The 16,862-nt window shown below is 32.2% G+C and overlaps 2 protein-coding genes across 2 annotated transcripts; both read left to right on the top strand.

The window, feature by feature from the left end:
- The first annotated feature begins 1,054 nt into the window (after positions 1–1,054).
- LOC120125867 (protein VAPYRIN-like) lies at positions 1,055–2,820 on the top strand. The gene has a single exon (XM_039144196.1). It carries the CDS (start codon positions 1,200–1,202, stop codon positions 2,760–2,762), a length of 1,563 nt encoding a protein of 520 aa, XP_039000127.1. The 5' UTR covers positions 1,055–1,199; the 3' UTR covers positions 2,763–2,820.
- A 7,993-nt stretch (positions 2,821–10,813) lies between these two features.
- On the top strand, positions 10,814–15,926 carry LOC120125869 (5-methyltetrahydropteroyltriglutamate--homocysteine methyltransferase-like). The gene is made up of 12 exons (XM_039144198.1): positions 10,814–10,894; positions 12,141–12,493; positions 12,590–12,677; positions 13,229–13,356; positions 13,443–13,834; positions 13,949–14,112; positions 14,191–14,271; positions 14,373–14,539; positions 14,628–14,733; positions 14,833–15,083; positions 15,205–15,406; positions 15,513–15,926. Exons 2-12 carry the CDS (start codon positions 12,144–12,146, stop codon positions 15,879–15,881), a joined length of 2,298 nt encoding a protein of 765 aa, XP_039000129.1. The 5' UTR covers positions 10,814–10,894; positions 12,141–12,143; the 3' UTR covers positions 15,882–15,926.
- The last annotated feature ends 936 nt before the right edge of the window (positions 15,927–16,862 follow it).

A 16,862-nucleotide genomic window follows, 5' to 3' on the forward strand; every position in this document is an offset into this window, starting at 1 on the left:
TTAAAAAAAATTGTTCTCTTTAATTATAGATTCTACTTTGGTGTCCTCTAGCAGCCTCCCTTTGATGATTCCTTCTTTCTTATCACCTAATTAAGAATGATGCTAAGGAACAAACCCTAACCAAACAAGGCATCAACAACTCCGAAACAAAAACTCCCTCTAAACTTATCGATTCGTAAATTTCATTGCATCCAACTATATTGATTTAACATTTTTTTATATTGTTGGACAAACTACACGTATGATCACCTAATTATTGTTCGTTTTCATTTTGACCACCGATGTTTCGATTTTATCAATTAGATCGTCTAACTATTTAAATGTTTCAATCAAACCATTTGTCGTTAACATTTAACAGAGGAGATGACATGACTGTTAAAAATATTGGTATAATTATACATTTAGTACTTAATATTAAGGACCAAATCAATATAATGTATAAACACTAAGGACTAAATGTATAATTATACCAATAATTTTAACAGCCATGGTAACGTTAAATGTAAACTGATTGAAGCATTTAAATGGTTAAGTAGTCTAATTGACAAAATCGAAACATCGGTGGTTAAAAAGGCATAATATCAAAAATAGCCCCAACATTTTCTAAAATGGTCATTTTAGCCCCTATTCTTTCTTTAGCATTTTGTCTCCTAACGTTTCAGTTTGGTACAAAAAACTCCCTGTGTGGATAAAAATCATTACTTAACACAATCACCAAAATAGGAGCTTTTTTAACCTAGAATTAAATATTGAGGGCTAAAATACTCCCCAAAAGAAAATAAGGGACAAAATGATTATTCTATCAAATGTTAGGGGCCTTTTGCCCTAAAATGAAATGTTGAGGACTAAAATACTTAAGAAAATAGAATATCATGCAAAATGATCATTTTGATAAACATTAGGGGCTAATACGAGTAGTTTACCATTAATTGTTTTTGTCCTTTTTTTCGGTTTAATATTCCCAATCGTAACTTAAGACAGCTGTGACAAAGCCAGGACGCAGAATAGAACAAGTCTTTCATTGTTTTTAACACTACCAGTTGGCAATCTGTCGTTACAGTCGACCATTATTTTGTCTCCAAAAGTAAAACTACAAAAGCCTTCTTCTTCACTTCCATTGTCTCTCAAACAGATTATGTTTCTTTAGGTTTTGTTTTGTCGAAACAGCTCAACCGTACCTTAGCTTGCAAGAAAGAGATATGGATAGGCTTATTAGTTTGGAGCCATCAAACCTTGTTGCCATCAGGATCGAACAGGGGCAGAAATGTTTCGGTGAGCTTACCTTGCGCAACGTTATGTACACCATGCCGGTCGCGATCCGGATTCAGCCGGTTAACAAGGGTCGGTACACTGTCAAGCCTCAATCGGGAATCATTGCGCCGCTAGGGAAACTGACTGTGGAGATTGTGTATCATCTCCCTCCTGGTTCGCTTCTTCCGGAATCGTTTCCTCATAGTGATGATTCTTTCGTTCTGCATAGCGTCGTGGTTCCCGGCGCGGCGATCAAAGATTCCACGTCGAGCTTCGATGTGGTCCCGAATGAATGGTTTACGACAAGGAAGAAACAGGTGTTTATTGATAGTGGTATCAAGGTCATGTTTGTTGGTTCGCCTGTTTTGGTTCAACTTGTGATGGATGGTTCAATGGATGGAATTAGAGAAATATTAGAGCTTAGTGATCCTACATGGAAACTAGTTGATTCAGTTGATTCCCAGGGACAAACATTGCTTCATATTGCCATAGCTCAAAGCAGACCGGATATTGTCCAATTACTGCTTGAATTCGAGCCCGATGTCGAGTTCCGGAGTCGGTTGGGCTCTACCCCGCTCGAGGCTGCTGCAGGCTGCGGAGAAGAATTAATTGTTGAAATTCTATTGGCACATAACGCTAGTACAGAACGATCGGAGTCCTCTCTTTGGGGTCCGGTTCACCTCGCAGCGGCGAGTGGCCATATTGAAGTACTTAGACTTCTTTTGCTCAAAGGGGCTAACGTTGATGCCCTCACAAAGGATGGCAACACTGCCTTACACCTCGCTGTCGAGGAAAGACGAAAAGATTGCACTCGTCTGCTATTAGCCAGCAGTTCCAACCCCAATGTCCGCAACACAAGAGACCGGGATACACCACTGCATATCGCGGCACAATTAGGCAACGAGAAGACAGTTAAGTTTTTACTTCGAAAGGGTGCGAACAAGGATATCCAGAACAAGACAGGCAAAACTGCCTATGACGTTGCTGCCGAATACGGTCACACTCACCTTTTCGATGCACTCAAGCTCGGTGACAGCTTATGTTTAGCCGCTCGTAAAGGCGAAGCAAGAACCATCGAGAGTCTGATTGAGAACGGTGCGGTAATCAACGGAAGTGATCAACATGGATGGACCGCCTTACATAGAGCAGCGTTCAAAGGAAGAACTGATGCTGTAAGGATGCTGATTGACAAGGGAATTGATATCGACTCGACAGATGAAGACGGATACACAGCTTTGCATTGTGCAGCGGAATCAGGCCATGTCGAGGCAGTGGAATTGTTGGTGAAGAAAGGAGCAGATGTGGAAGCAAGGACTAACAAAGGTGTCACAGCACTGCAAATTGCGGATTCGTTGCACTATGCAGGCATTAGCAGGATACTGATCTGTGGTGGATATGGAAAATCGGAGAAAGAGGTTGAAAAGAAGGCGGCACTGGTGAAGAGGAGGCCGTCGAGAAGGAGAGCCTTGCACGGTAGCTCTGACAGGTCGCTACCATTGGCAGTGATATAAACTTGCTTAAATCCGGCTCTAACTTTCCTTGCAATACCATTATTTAACACGGTGACTATCCTCCGTGTATGTAGAATTTGTTTAATATAAAGAAAAACAATACCATTGGCAGTGATATTTGTTTACAATTATATTATAAAAATAAACAAAAAAATTATGTTAATTTAATATATATTAAACTTATAATCATGTTTGATTTAACATTTATCATCATCGTATTAGTTATTAACTAAAAAATTCCCATGTGTAATGGGGTAAGGGGAGGTTGGATAGTAGGCTACTCCTAATACTGAGAGCAGTTTCCGTGGAAGACCTCCGGTCTGTCAAAATTATGAATTGTCTATCGTGGGACTTGATCTCACGACCATAAGGTTAAGAGTCTTGCGCTCTACCAACTGAGCTGGACGGGCAATTCAACTAACTAAAAAATTTATATGTTAAATTTGTAATCAAACTCACACTTTTCGTAGGAGGAACGAAAGGAAAATGGTAATGAAAGAGCGGTGGTTGGTTATTAGATAAGGCGAAGACCAACGTCAGCCAAAAGATTGACCTAATCGTCGTTGAGAGACGACGATATGACCGAGTTGTAACGACTATAAAAGTGTAGCATGCAATGCAAATTAATATATCTTTAATCACTAAAGTCACTTAATAAATTTAAAATATGATTATAATTTTAATTATAATTAAAATAATTTTATTATTTAAGTAAAATATAATTAATTTATCAAATAAGTGAAACAAGAAATAAGTAAAAATTAAGGTGAGGGGTTAGTTTTCCATTGTTGGGTGAGAAAAAGGGTAGGAAAACGTAACCATCATGGATTGGTGATGAAATGACATCTATAGACCCATCCTTTATATTTGACCAAGTAATATTGTTTTTTATTATTATTAATATAGAATAAATATAATGCAATATCTAATTAAAAATAACTCGTAATCATTAAATATTAAACGTACCTCTTATATTTCTAGAACTCGAACTTAAAATTTCAAACAATAAAAATAATTTTTTTATTGCCGATATCACTAGAACTTATGCGACCAAATAATATTGGGTCGGTAGTTTTAGGTGAATTCCTTTTGGAAAAGAAAAAAGAAAAAACAAATTTAGTAACTTGCCAATAACATGAAAAATTGGGCTATACTTTGCACATTCAACAACTCTCCTAATTTATGGGTTCCACCGTGAGAAAAAACAAGTTTTTTTAATGGGTTTCAATATAGGAGTGTATTATTTTATAGAAACAACTAAATTTTATTAAAAATAAAAAATATTATGAATTACAATGAATATTTATAATCATAATTGTAAATTAAACATATAGTAATGATATTTCTTACAAAAACTTAGCCCTTAGAGCAAACAATTAAAAATAATGGATAAAATTGATATAATTACCTAAAGTTACCATAGAAATTAGTAAAATGAGATTATCATTTAGCACTAAATATTAGCACTATTAATAAAGAAAGTTATTGGACCAAACTTGACAAGCTTAGGACAAAATCTTAATAACATGAGAATACTAATTCAAACACCCTTTATAATAAAATAAAAAATATCAACGAGTTGGTTCAAGTGGTAAGCAACTTGATATTGCTTAAGCATATCTCGAGTTTGAGTCCTTGTATATGCAGAAAAATCCCCACTGGGAGACTCACTGACCAAAATCTAGTGTGTGACATGGGTCTGTCCGGATTAGTCAATACAAAACCTTAAGAACCAAAAGGGCAACAAAAAAATTGAAATTCAATTTTTTACAAATTCTAAATATAATTTTATTCCTACCTAGAGGGGAGGAGAAAGGGAGACTATAGGGAAGAAAAGGAATGCTTCTAGTAAATCTATAATTCATTATCTAAAAAAATACGATGAAGCAAAGATGAATGATTTGACTAACCGACCAAATATGCTTACATAATAAACTAAAATTCTTTATTATATAATGATGATCTTAAAAGTTATAAAGTTAATTTAGGTAGAACAGATAATAATGTTGAGGAATATTTTTGTATTTTCCTCATAAATTAGAAAGAAAAAAAAACTGTTCATATCGTTTGTAAATCCCTATTCTAAAAAGGAAAAGGTAATGTTTATGCTATTTACAAGTCGCACACATGTTGGAATTTTTTTTAACTAATCATTGTATTTAATCTATTAACCAACTCATCAAGATCATATATTATAAAGATGATGGCGACCCTTTCAACTCAATTTACTCTCTTCTTTTTTTTTCTTTTTCCTTTTCCTTTTTCCCCAACAGCACAAATGTTCATTTCATTTGCGTCTTAAAAGATTTGTGAGGTTTAAGCTTAATAAAACATTAGATAATATTTTAAAAGTTATATAACTTTGAAATATAATTAAATTTATAGTTAATTAAATTTTTCCATATCATTTTCCACTGGTTTATAAATATTTTTAGAAATCATTAATTATAGATATCAAGTACAATAAATCATATTGTTTATTAGAAAGTAATTAATATTATTTTTTAAAATATTGAAATAATTTATTTAGTATAATTTGTAAATATTATTATTATACATATTATTTTTAAATTTTATAAATTAAAATATTAAGAATATTATATTTTATTAAAATAATTTTTTATAAATCATATTAATTATTTATGTATTAAAATATGAATATTATATTATTAATTATATTGATTACTTATTAAAATAAGAATATTATTATATTAAAAATAATATTATATTATATTATATTATATTATATTACATTTTAAAAATTATAAATAAATAAATTTTATATATTTAAAATATTATTTTATGAAATTAATAAATAAAAATAATTTATTATATATCTTTAAAACAGAAATATAATATCATATATTATTATACTATAATTTAATATATTTTTATAATACTAAAAAGTATAATATTATATTATTAAAATTATTAATAATATATTTTAATAATTAATATTTTATTAAAATTGTATTAAATAGTATATTAATATTAAATATATAAAATAATATTATTTTGAGTGTTTATATTTTAAAGTGAAAATTTTAGAAAACAACTTATGAAAATTCAATGCATAAGTCATTTTCCAGAAAATACAAAATAAACTCTGTTGACTATGAAAATGAATTATGTTGACCAATTGTTTTCCACCAACCAAATACTAGAAAATGAGAAAAATAGTTTTTGAAAAACTAATTACAGGGAAACAAACAGATCATATATTCAATTTATTTAACCCTTTCGAACTTATCATGCTCACTAGTAAAAGAAAATGTTTTTCTTCTTAGAAATCATAAGTTTTAGCAGCTGCGTTTGTAGGGTTTATGTGTGTTGTCAAATGATTGAGAAAGCTCCGAATAGATATTATCTTATAAGTTGTAATCACTTCAATCTATTCAAAAAAATTTACTTGATCCTTTCTAATTCTCCCAAAGAAAGCTATCTTATTGGTTTAATAAATCAAATTAAAATCAATCCAACTTATAAAATTCATTTATCTTAACGTGGATAGTTTTGAATTTAAAATATATATGGCATAGTTCTGTTGATGTACAAAAGGCATTTTTAAAATAAAAACATCTTATCTCAAGTCTTAACTTTAAAAAAAAATTATGTTTCACTTGAGTGGCCGTTGAAAGAGGTTTGAAGTTTATTTTTATTTACTTTTCTTTGTGTAGAAAAAGTAGAAACCTGTTTTTACCATTGAAGATAGTATTTTTTTTATGTTTTAATTTATAGATAATTTACAATTAAAATAAATAAAATGATTTTTCAATCGATTCAAATTGCATCTCCACTCATCTTTGAACAAGTTTCATTAAATATTATATTTCGAAAATAAATTTAAGAAAAAATAATGTAATTCAAACTTTTGGGGCTGCCGTCCTCAATTAGTATGAGTTCAATAATGTAGTTTAAATAAAACGATTGATATGATTATATTAAAAAATATTAATAATTTCTGGGTAAAGTATACAAACGATCTCTCGATTATATGGTATTAATTTGTTAAATCCTTTAACTATTAAAAGTTATAAGATGATCCTTTGACTATAGGGCGTTGTGTTGTTGAGTCCTCTGACAATTAAAATTTACAAAAGAGTCACCCGACTATTCATATGTTCCAAACAAGTCATTTTCCGTTAAAAGTTGATTGTCGTCTGAGTTTGATGTTAACATATTGATTGTGATATGAAAAAAAAATGTAATCCCGGAACCGTTTGAACTGTATTTTGTGGATCAACTCTTCGTTTACATTATGTCGTCGAGCTAGTGCTTGAAACATTGTGTGTCAAGCTAATGCTTTAAAATAACGACGATGCTATTAGACATCGTTAAAATATGATTTTATTATATCTCAATCAACATGTTAACGTCCAGCTCAGACGACCGTTAATATTTAATGAAAAGGACGAGTTTGGAACATATGAATAATCAAGTGACCATTTTATAACTTTTAATAGTAATGGGACTCAACAAAACAACATCATATAATTCAATGACAATTTTGTAACTTTTAATAGTCGAGATATTCAATAAAATAACATCCTATAGTCGGGGACCATTTGTGTACTTTACCCTATTTTTTTACATAGATTAGAGTGAAATTTTTCCTACAAATAATTTTAATTCATCATCACATGCCATTAAGTATATAATTGAAATGTTAGTTGAATACCTAAAATAAGGAATTAAATGTTTGTAGAAAAATAAAAGAAATATTTATTATATCAAATAATAATCTAAAAGCCAATGTGTGTATTAAAAAATGAATATATAACATAAATATTTAGATTATAAATTTAATCCACCTACTCCCCCAACAAAACCTTTCCATTTGTATAAATTAATGAGTAATTTTGGATTAGAGATGGATTAGTTTTTTAATAAAAAATATTAAAGTTTCCAAAACTAAAAGCATAAAGTTAAAGAGTGGGTCATGGCAATATATATATATTATATTTATATATCTCAACTACTTTGAGCCTCACCAACCCCATAAGTTGCTTGTCCAAGAGTTTCACTTAAAAATGGAAGAAAATGTCATCTGATAAAAAATTTTAATTATTTTCTTTCTAGTATGGTAGTTGGTCCACGCTTTTGTTGAGGCGCGTGAGATGACGTTTTGGGTGAATAAAAAAGTAATGGTAAAACTATTAAGGGTAAACTATGTGTTTAGTATATAAACTATCAGTTTTGGTCTGATTTAGTACCTAAACTTTCAATTTTTTAAAATATACCTAATTTTTAGTTTTTGTTTTATTTTAGTAACCTATCATTAAAAACTTAACGCGATTAGAACTTAAACTATTAGTTTTTTTTATCATTTTAGTACCTAAACTTTCGATTTTTTCCAAAATTTAACATTAAGTTTTTAACGAGGGTACTAAAATGAAAAAAAAACTAACTGTTAGGTATGATTTTGAAAAAAAAATGAAAGTTTAGGTACTAAAACATATCAAAATTGATAGTCTATGTACTAAACACATAGTTTACCCTTATTTTTAAATATAAATGATAAACTTCAATGAAGGTCACTTTTGTTTGATTTTAGTTTTATTTTAATCATCGAACTTTCGGTTGTTATACTTCAATCATTTATATTATTGATTTGCTACAATTCAACTATTGAATCGTTAACTCTCGTTACAGATGGTGTGTCATGTTAACAAAAAGATTAATTTCTAATTTGACTTACTGAACTTTCTAAGATCTATCAACCAAACCCCTAAACATCTGATGCTACCATAATCATTGGTTCCATAATCTCGACCTCTTCAACCTCTTCAATTCTATTTATATCTCAACTTTATTTTTACTCAACCACTCTTATTAAAACTCAAATCTTTGGTATATCAAATCTCTTCCTTCATCAATGCCACTTTCAATTTATGCTAAACCCTAAACCGAGACTATAACTGAATAATACTTGAGCATTCGGAAAGAAAGCTATAGCGTAGCATGCTCTAGAAATAGATCTCGTGTTATTTTAGTGTCTATAATTTCCTTAAATTGGGAAAATCAATGTTTAATTTAAAGTAAAAGAAATTAAAGTAAGCTTCATGTCGATATTAATTAACTAATATAAAACTTAAATCCAACATGAGAAAAATCAATACATCTAAACAAAATCCGACAAGGGACTTGTTTCCAAAATTCGATATTAAATAAATTAAACTTTGAAGAATAACAAAAGTTTTAGTTACCATTGAATTAAATGTAAATGATTAGATTAATATTCATTAACTCGATTAATTATAATCTCGAAGTTTCTATTTAGGGGAAATAATTCAATAAAAATGTAAACCCATCTTAACGGTTGGATTAGCTAAATAGTTAAATCCATTAAAGGTAGCTTCTATACCGGTCCTTGTGAGTCTCAGTCATTTTCTCAATTATCCTTTTGATGTTCTTGTTAGTTGTTTCTATTGAATCATTTTTGGACGGTAGGGAGCTTAACTCTTATGTTTAATCTAAAACTACTTAAAAACTTTGGTCATCATCGTATTGTTTATATTAGTGGTATTGTCAGAAATAATTCTTTTTAACAACTCACGTAGGCATATGATTTCTCTCTTCAAGAAATTTGCAAACTATTAACTTTGTAATCGCACATGAAGCAATTTCCACCAATTTGATGAAATGATCGATTACCACAAAGATAAAATGATACTAATTCGAAGCCTTCAATAAGATTGGTCCATTACTGACAAAATCCTCAAATCTGAGAAATCTTCCAAACCCCAAAAATTGATGGATTATTTGTCTTTAATTTCGTGAGTTTTAAAGAAAATTTTGATAAAATCTAAACTGACCAAGTGAATGATGATGAAATAAATTCATTGGTGTTTAGGGTGGCTACAAAGATGTTGAAAATGACGATTTTTAGTAGTTGCTAAAATGAGTGCAAAACTATTACTTTGATGAAGAAAAAGATGAAATATATTAAAAAGTTTATTCTTTAATTTTTACATCAACACCAAATTATCAGCTTATTCATCTATTAATGAATTAATGACTCAATATTATAATTAATATTTAAATTAGAATTCAGAACTACAATGAATCAATTTAAAGTTGGATGATAAAGTTGACAGTAAATTAAAGTTGACTGATATTTGAAGTAATTTATCCAAAATTATAATTAGCCTAAATTTCGTCAAATATTAGGCACGCACAATCATAGAAATGATGCTCTCCCTACACCCACCAATCCAGCAACCCCGAAAACAATCCCACGCGCCACTTAATCAATCCTCGCGTTTGCCTAAATTCATAAAAAGGATAAACTACATATTTAGTCATCTTAATTATTTCTACGGTTCCATTTTGATAACTAAACTATTTTTTAAAGTCATATCTAGACTTTACGTTTTTGTTCTGTTTTAATCATTAATCGTTAAAAAATTAATGGTGATACTCACATGTGATCACAAGATAATTTCACATCATCTTTAAAAAAAAATAAAAATATACTACATCAGTAGTTCTGTTTATTTTTAACAGTCGGTGAACAAAACAGAACAAAAACATAAATTTAAGTATGATTTTGAAAAGGGTAAATTATAAATTTAGTAATTGAACTTTACTCTCTCTCATATTTCACTCACTATACTTTAAATCTTTTCAATTTTCTCATTAAACTTAGTACATTAAATTATTTTGTCACTCAGTAGTTTTTCCACTAACGACTTTATAAAAGAGCTTTTATATAGATGTAAAATGACATCATTGTGGTGATTTTTTTTTTAAAAAAGGCATCGTTTTAACGACGTTAACTATTTAACGACATAGTGACCAAAAATCCAATGTATTAAGTTCAATAAGGAAATTGAAAACTTTTAAAGTTTAGTGAGAAAAGTAAGAGAGAATAAAGTTTAGCGAGGAAATTTGTAATTTACCCTTTTAAAAAAATAGTTGAGTGACCAAAACGGAATTGAGATAATAGTTGAGTGACTATATACTTAGTTTAATTAAAATAATAATAGATCTGGTTGACAGTAGCCACCATTTTGGTTATAAATAACACCACCTCCATTGCCACAACTCGTGCCGCTCCTTACCCTGCATATCTTACTATCTATATCTAATCTTCTCTTCTGTCTCGGGTTCCACCTCCGTTCTTCTTTACGGTACGGTTCGGTTCCTCCTCTCATGGCTCATGTCTGTTTGCCCTTTCTCCTTTATATCTTTGTTTATCATCCTATTTATTAACTTCTCTTAAGTTGTTCAACTTTGATTTTTCTTTTTTTTTCACCCAGATCTACCTGTAAGTGTCGGTATTTATACTTTTCCCTGGTTTTCTTTGTGGGTTTTCATTATTAAGATTTGAACTTTCCATTTTTTTTCTTCCAGAAACTACACAAAGACTTGTGTTTCTTTGATTAAGATTTACTTGCAAGTGTAAACCTTTCAACTATACCTGTTGATTTTCTTTCTGGGTTTTCATTTCTGTGATTAAACGATTTCTATTTTCAACTTTCGTTTTTCAAAATAAAATTTATTTCTGTTGTTTTTTTCTTGCTAATATCTGTCGTGAAGTGTAAGCATTGATGTTCTTTTAATATATATATATATATATATATATATATATATATATATATATATATATATATATATATATATATATATATATATATCCAACAATTTCAATTGATTTTTAACTATTTAATTAGTGTTTGATATTTAACTTGGGTTCTTGTTTTTGAATTATTAATGATTCTGTGTTATCCTAGTGAGTTCTGTCGGATAGATTTAGCATTTGATCAAATTCTCGTCTTATATTTTTTTAAGTCTGTTTATGATAGGAATTTATTAAATCCTACGTGTTGGGGTTGTGAAAGTTATAGACCTTGAGTGTTATATTACTTAGATTGACATATTGGGATTTGGATACTAAGATATAAGTCCCAGTAACAGAGGGTGTAATCATTTGTTTGTAGCTGTAGACCTAAGTTTAAGTAAGTTAGTATTAACTTGTCTTGAAGCTTTTAGATCTGTTTTTTTTTGGTTATTTATTTATTAATTATATATATATATATATGAGAGTTTTATATATGCGATCCTTTTCTAGTGAGTTGGCAAACTTTAATCTCTGTGGGTTTTATCTAATTTTGAAGCAAAGATTTTGCTGTCATATGCACATGTTTTAGTTGCATAATCTTTTAGTTAGGCCAGTGCATGTTTTTTTCCTTTTTAGGTAATAACTTCCAAAAATATGAATTTGACTAAGCTTTTGACCGAGTCCATATAAATTACAGATGCATCATCGATCTTAGCTTTGATTCTGATGATTTTCAGTTTAAGAATATAGGACATGTAAAGTTGTATATTGTATTAGATCGTATATAATAACGCTAAATTTATCTGTTATTTCAGAAAATGGCCTCACACATTGTTGGATATCCTCGCATGGGACCCAAGAGAGAGCTTAAGTTTGCTCTGGAATCTTTCTGGGATAAGAAGAGCAGCGCGGAGGATTTACAAAAGGTTGCAGCTGGTCTCAGGTCATCCATCTGGAAACAGATGGCTGATGCTGGGATCAAGTACATTCCCAGCAACACTTTCTCTTACTATGACCAAGTGCTCGATGCCACAGCAATGCTTGGCGCTGTACCTCCTAGATATGGCTGGAATGGTGGCGAGATCGGATTCGACACTTACTTCTCCATGGCCAGAGGAAATGCCTCTGTGCCTGCCATGGAAATGACCAAGTGGTTTGACACCAACTAGTAAGTTTCCATTCTTGGTCGTGCTTTATTAGCTTTGTTTTGCATGCTGAGTTTTCTGAAGCTGACTCTTATATTCTGTGCGATGTGTTGTTTCAGCCACTTCATTGTTCCTGAGTTGGGACCTGATGTTAAATTCTCTTATGCATCTCACAAGGCAGTGGATGAGTACAAGGAAGCTAAAGCAGTATGTTCTTTTGGTCTAATTTTTCTCTGTATTTGTCACAATATAGATTGTTTTATGTTATGTGTACTTAATACCAGCTGCTCAGACAGTAATTAGAGGTAAGGTATCAAATGTTAAGATCCTGCAAGTATAGAGGTTGCATGCATGAGTATATCTTTTCATTGCATAGATGATTTTGATGGAAATGGCTGGACTTGTAAGTTTTTATAATTGTATGGAACTTTTTGATGGCTCAAACATAGTTTAAAGGCTTTGGACCTAGATAAACATCTTTTAGCATATCTTCTTTTCTTTAATGCCATAGGACATATGGTTAGCTGGATAATGGTTCAGGAGCTGGTTTCATGTTTGTCTCATTATTGTTACTGATTTTAAATAAACAATAATTTATCTGGAATTTTATTTTTATACGAACCATTTTTGAGATTTTTCCTGATGGACTGGGAGTATTAACTAGACCCACTTGATTATGGTGCTCCACTTGTATCCTATCTTTTATACTCATCTTATTTGATGTAAACATGAATGCTGATTCACTGTGCCAAATGCAGCTTGGAGTCAACACCGTGCCAATCCTTATTGGCCCTGTCTCATACTTGTTGCTGTCTAAACCAGCAAAGGGTGTCGAGAAGACCTTTTCTCTTCTCTCTCTCCTCCCCAAAATCCTCCCTATCTACAAGTAAGAGTTGATCTTCCTTTTATTTGTTTCACAGACGCACATATATATAGTTGCTTCAATTTGCCTGTAACAATGAATCTCTGCAGGGAAGTGATATCTGAGCTTAAGGCTGCTGGTGCTTCTTGGATTCAGTTCGATGAACCCACCCTTGTCTTGGACCTTGAAGCTCATCAATTGCAAGCATTCAGTGCTGCTTATGCTGATTTGGAATCTACTCTCTCTGGTTTGAATATTCTGATTGAGACCTACTTTGCTGATCTTACTTCTGATGCATACAAGACCCTCGTTGAATTGAAGGGTGTCACTGCTTATGGTTTTGATTTGGTTCGGGGAACTAAGACCATTGACTTGATCAAGAGTAATTTCCCCAAGGACAAATTCCTCTTTGCTGGAGTTGTTGATGGAAGGAACATTTGGGCCAATGGTCTTACTTCTTCTCTTAGCACCTTGCAGGCTCTTGAGGCTGTTGTTGGCAAAGGTATTTTTTTCTCATCGCATTTTATGGTGTTCATAAAATCAAAATGATATGGAGAGTATTACACTTTTGTTATTTGTTGTAGACTAATATCCTTGACTCGTTTCTGATGTACAGAAAACCTTGTGGTATCCACCTCCTGCTCACTTCTCCACACTGCTGTTGATCTAGTAAATGAGACTAAGCTTGATGATGAAATCAAATCCTGGCTTGCCTTTGCTGCCCAGAAAGTTGTCGAGGTCAACGCACTTGCCAAGGCATTGGCTGGTCAGAAGGATGAGGTATTTATTACAAGTTTTCCACCTTTCTTAATGTTCAGACAACACCATGTAACTTACTCGTTATTCATCTATTTTTAGGCCTTCTTTGCATCCAATGCCGCCACTCAGGCTTCAAGGAAGTCCTCCCCAAGAGTGACCAATGAGGCTGTTCAAAAGGCAGTAAGTGATTCGATAAATTAAAATTCTGATTTTCTCCTTTAAAATGACTGCACTACAATAATCTTTTTTGTCATCAAAATTTACGGTGCTCGCACTCTCAGGCTGCTGCTTTGAAGGGCTCTGATCACCGTCGTGCAACAAACGTTAGTGCTAGACTGGATGCTCAGCAGAGAAAGCTTAATCTGCCAATCCTCCCCACCACAACCATTGGATCCTTCCCTCAGACCTTGGAACTCAGGAGAGTTCGTCGTGAATTCAAAGCTAACAAGTGTGTTGATCTGGAAATTTTTCCTCATCTTTCTTATAATATGTCATCGTGATCATTTTCTTAACTAATGCTCCCCCATTCCCTATAGGATCTCTGAGGATGATTACATCAAAGCAATCAAGGAGGAAATTAAGAAGGTTGTCGATCTTCAGGAAGAACTCGACATTGATGTCCTTGTTCATGGAGAGCCCGAGGCGAGTATTTTGCTTTGTTTTGGCCTTTAGCAGTAAATGGGAGATGCACATATGGTTAGTACTCTGCAAGCATCCTAATATTTACTTTAAATTGTGCAGAGAAACGATATGGTTGAGTACTTTGGTGAGCAGTTGTCCGGTTTTGCTTTCACTGTTAATGGGTGGGTGCAATCTTACGGATCTCGCTGCGTCAAGCCACCAATCATCTACGGTGATGTTAGCCGCCCCAAACCAATGACTGTTTTCTGGTCATCTACTGCCCAAAGCATGACTAAACGCCCAATGAAGGGAATGCTTACTGGCCCTGTTACCATCCTCAACTGGTCGTTTGTCCGAAATGATCAGCCGAGGTATGCTCTAGAAAGCCAATAAAGTCAAAAGATGGAGATCCGAAATTCTGCACTTGTACATGTGAATTTTGTTTTGCAACATGAAAATCTTTTGACATACCACAATTGCCAAATTTTCCAGATTCGAAACTTGCTACCAGATTGCCTTGGCTATCAAGGATGAAGTTGAGGATCTTGAGAAGGCCGGCATCAATGTTATTCAAATCGACGAGGCCGCATTGAGAGAGGGACTGCCCCTTCGGAAGTCCGAGCACGCCTTCTACCTCAAATGGGCTGTCCACTCCTTTAGGATCACTAATGTTGGCGTTAAGGATACCACCCAGGTTTTATCTTGCATTATTCTTTTGACCTCTCAAAACTTTCTTATAGAAGTACTCTCTTGGATCACCATAATTCTCATCGGTATTGCATTTAAAAATCTTGCAACAGATTCACACCCACATGTGTTATTCCAACTTTAATGATATCATCCATTCAATTATCGACATGGATGCCGATGTGATCACCATCGAGAACTCTCGTTCCGATGAGAAGCTCTTATCTGTCTTCCGGGAAGGAGTCAAGTACGGTGCTGGAATTGGCCCTGGCGTCTATGATATCCACTCTCCCAGAATACCATCAACCGAAGAAATTGCGGACAGGATCAACAAGATGCTTGCCGTGCTGGAGAGCAACATCTTGTGGGTTAACCCCGATTGCGGGCTCAAGACTCGTAAGTATGCTGAGGTGAAACCGGCCCTCAACAACATGGTTGCAGCGGCCAAACTGCTCCGCACCCAACTTGCCAGTGCCAAGTGAGAAAAACAGGTTGGAGTTCCCTCCATTAATGGCTTTATACCCCAAGAGAAGAAAGAAAAATTAAAAATGAAAGAGATGTAGGACTGTCTTACCATTTCAATAACTGTTTTTTTTGTTGCCTTTCCGGACGGACGTGTGTTTTTTTTTATGATCTATTGCGTAGGGGCATAATACGCCCTTGAGGCCAATTGTTCTCCTTTATTGCTTGTTTCCTTATTTTTCTTCAAATATCTTGTATTTCTCTAAAATTAAATTTCTAATTAAATAATTTTTAATTTTAAAAACTAGATAAATTATTACATTATGTAATTAGATAAATCATTAAAAATATATATTAAGATTTAAAAGTAATATTATTTTTTTAATAAGATATAATCTTTAATTTAAATAATTATATTTTATTTATTATGTATATTAATATTTTTTTGATAGAAGTCATTAATTTTATTAAAAATAAAATATTCAAATTCCAATGAAGGTTTATAATCACAACTGTAAACTAAATATATAATAAAAATATTTTCTTAAATACAAGAAAATAGTCACTTAAGACCACACAAAGACCATATAAGGAAAATGTTAAAAAAACATAATCAAATAACTTCGAACACGAGATAAATACGATAGACCTGATTGCATCGGTAAACGAATCACAAAAGGAAATAAAAGCTATTGAAATACCATCGACATATCGCAAATCAAAATTGAACGATGTGAAAATACTATTTGCGAATGTAAATCATATATCCAAACTTAATCCGATGGTCAAAAGCAGTGAAGATCATCACGATAACAAATAAACGTCATTTTGATCAGTCGTTGCGATGTCAAATCCAATCCTAAAAAATAAACGAAATCAAAGACCAAACAACCGAAAACGTGTCATAGAGGTAGAGAAAAACATGTCATAAAGGTAGAAGAATACGTGCCAAAAAAGCATAATTATTAAGAATAAAGAAACAAGAAAAAACAAATACACTA

This window comes from Hibiscus syriacus, unplaced genomic scaffold (genome assembly GCF_006381635.1).
Source record: "Hibiscus syriacus cultivar Baekdansim isolate YM2019G1 unplaced genomic scaffold, ASM638163v2 tig00110445_pilon, whole genome shotgun sequence".
In the NCBI taxonomy this organism is placed as follows: domain Eukaryota; kingdom Viridiplantae; phylum Streptophyta; class Magnoliopsida; order Malvales; family Malvaceae; genus Hibiscus; species Hibiscus syriacus.

Bases quoted from the DNA above. Each gene is read 5' to 3' on its own strand.
- LOC120125869 (XM_039144198.1), top strand. From the start codon at position 12,144: ATGGCCTCACACATTGTTGGATATCCTCGCATGGGACCCAAGAGAGAG. The intron at 14,113-14,190 runs GTATTTATTACA...ATCTATTTTTAG, and splicing joins TGGCTGGTCAGAAGGATGAG to GCCTTCTTTGCATCCAATGC. The intron at 14,272-14,372 runs GTAAGTGATTCG...TCGCACTCTCAG, and splicing joins ATGAGGCTGTTCAAAAGGCA to GCTGCTGCTTTGAAGGGCTC.
- LOC120125867 (XM_039144196.1), top strand. From the start codon at position 1,200: ATGGATAGGCTTATTAGTTTGGAGCCATCAAACCTTGTTGCCATCAGG.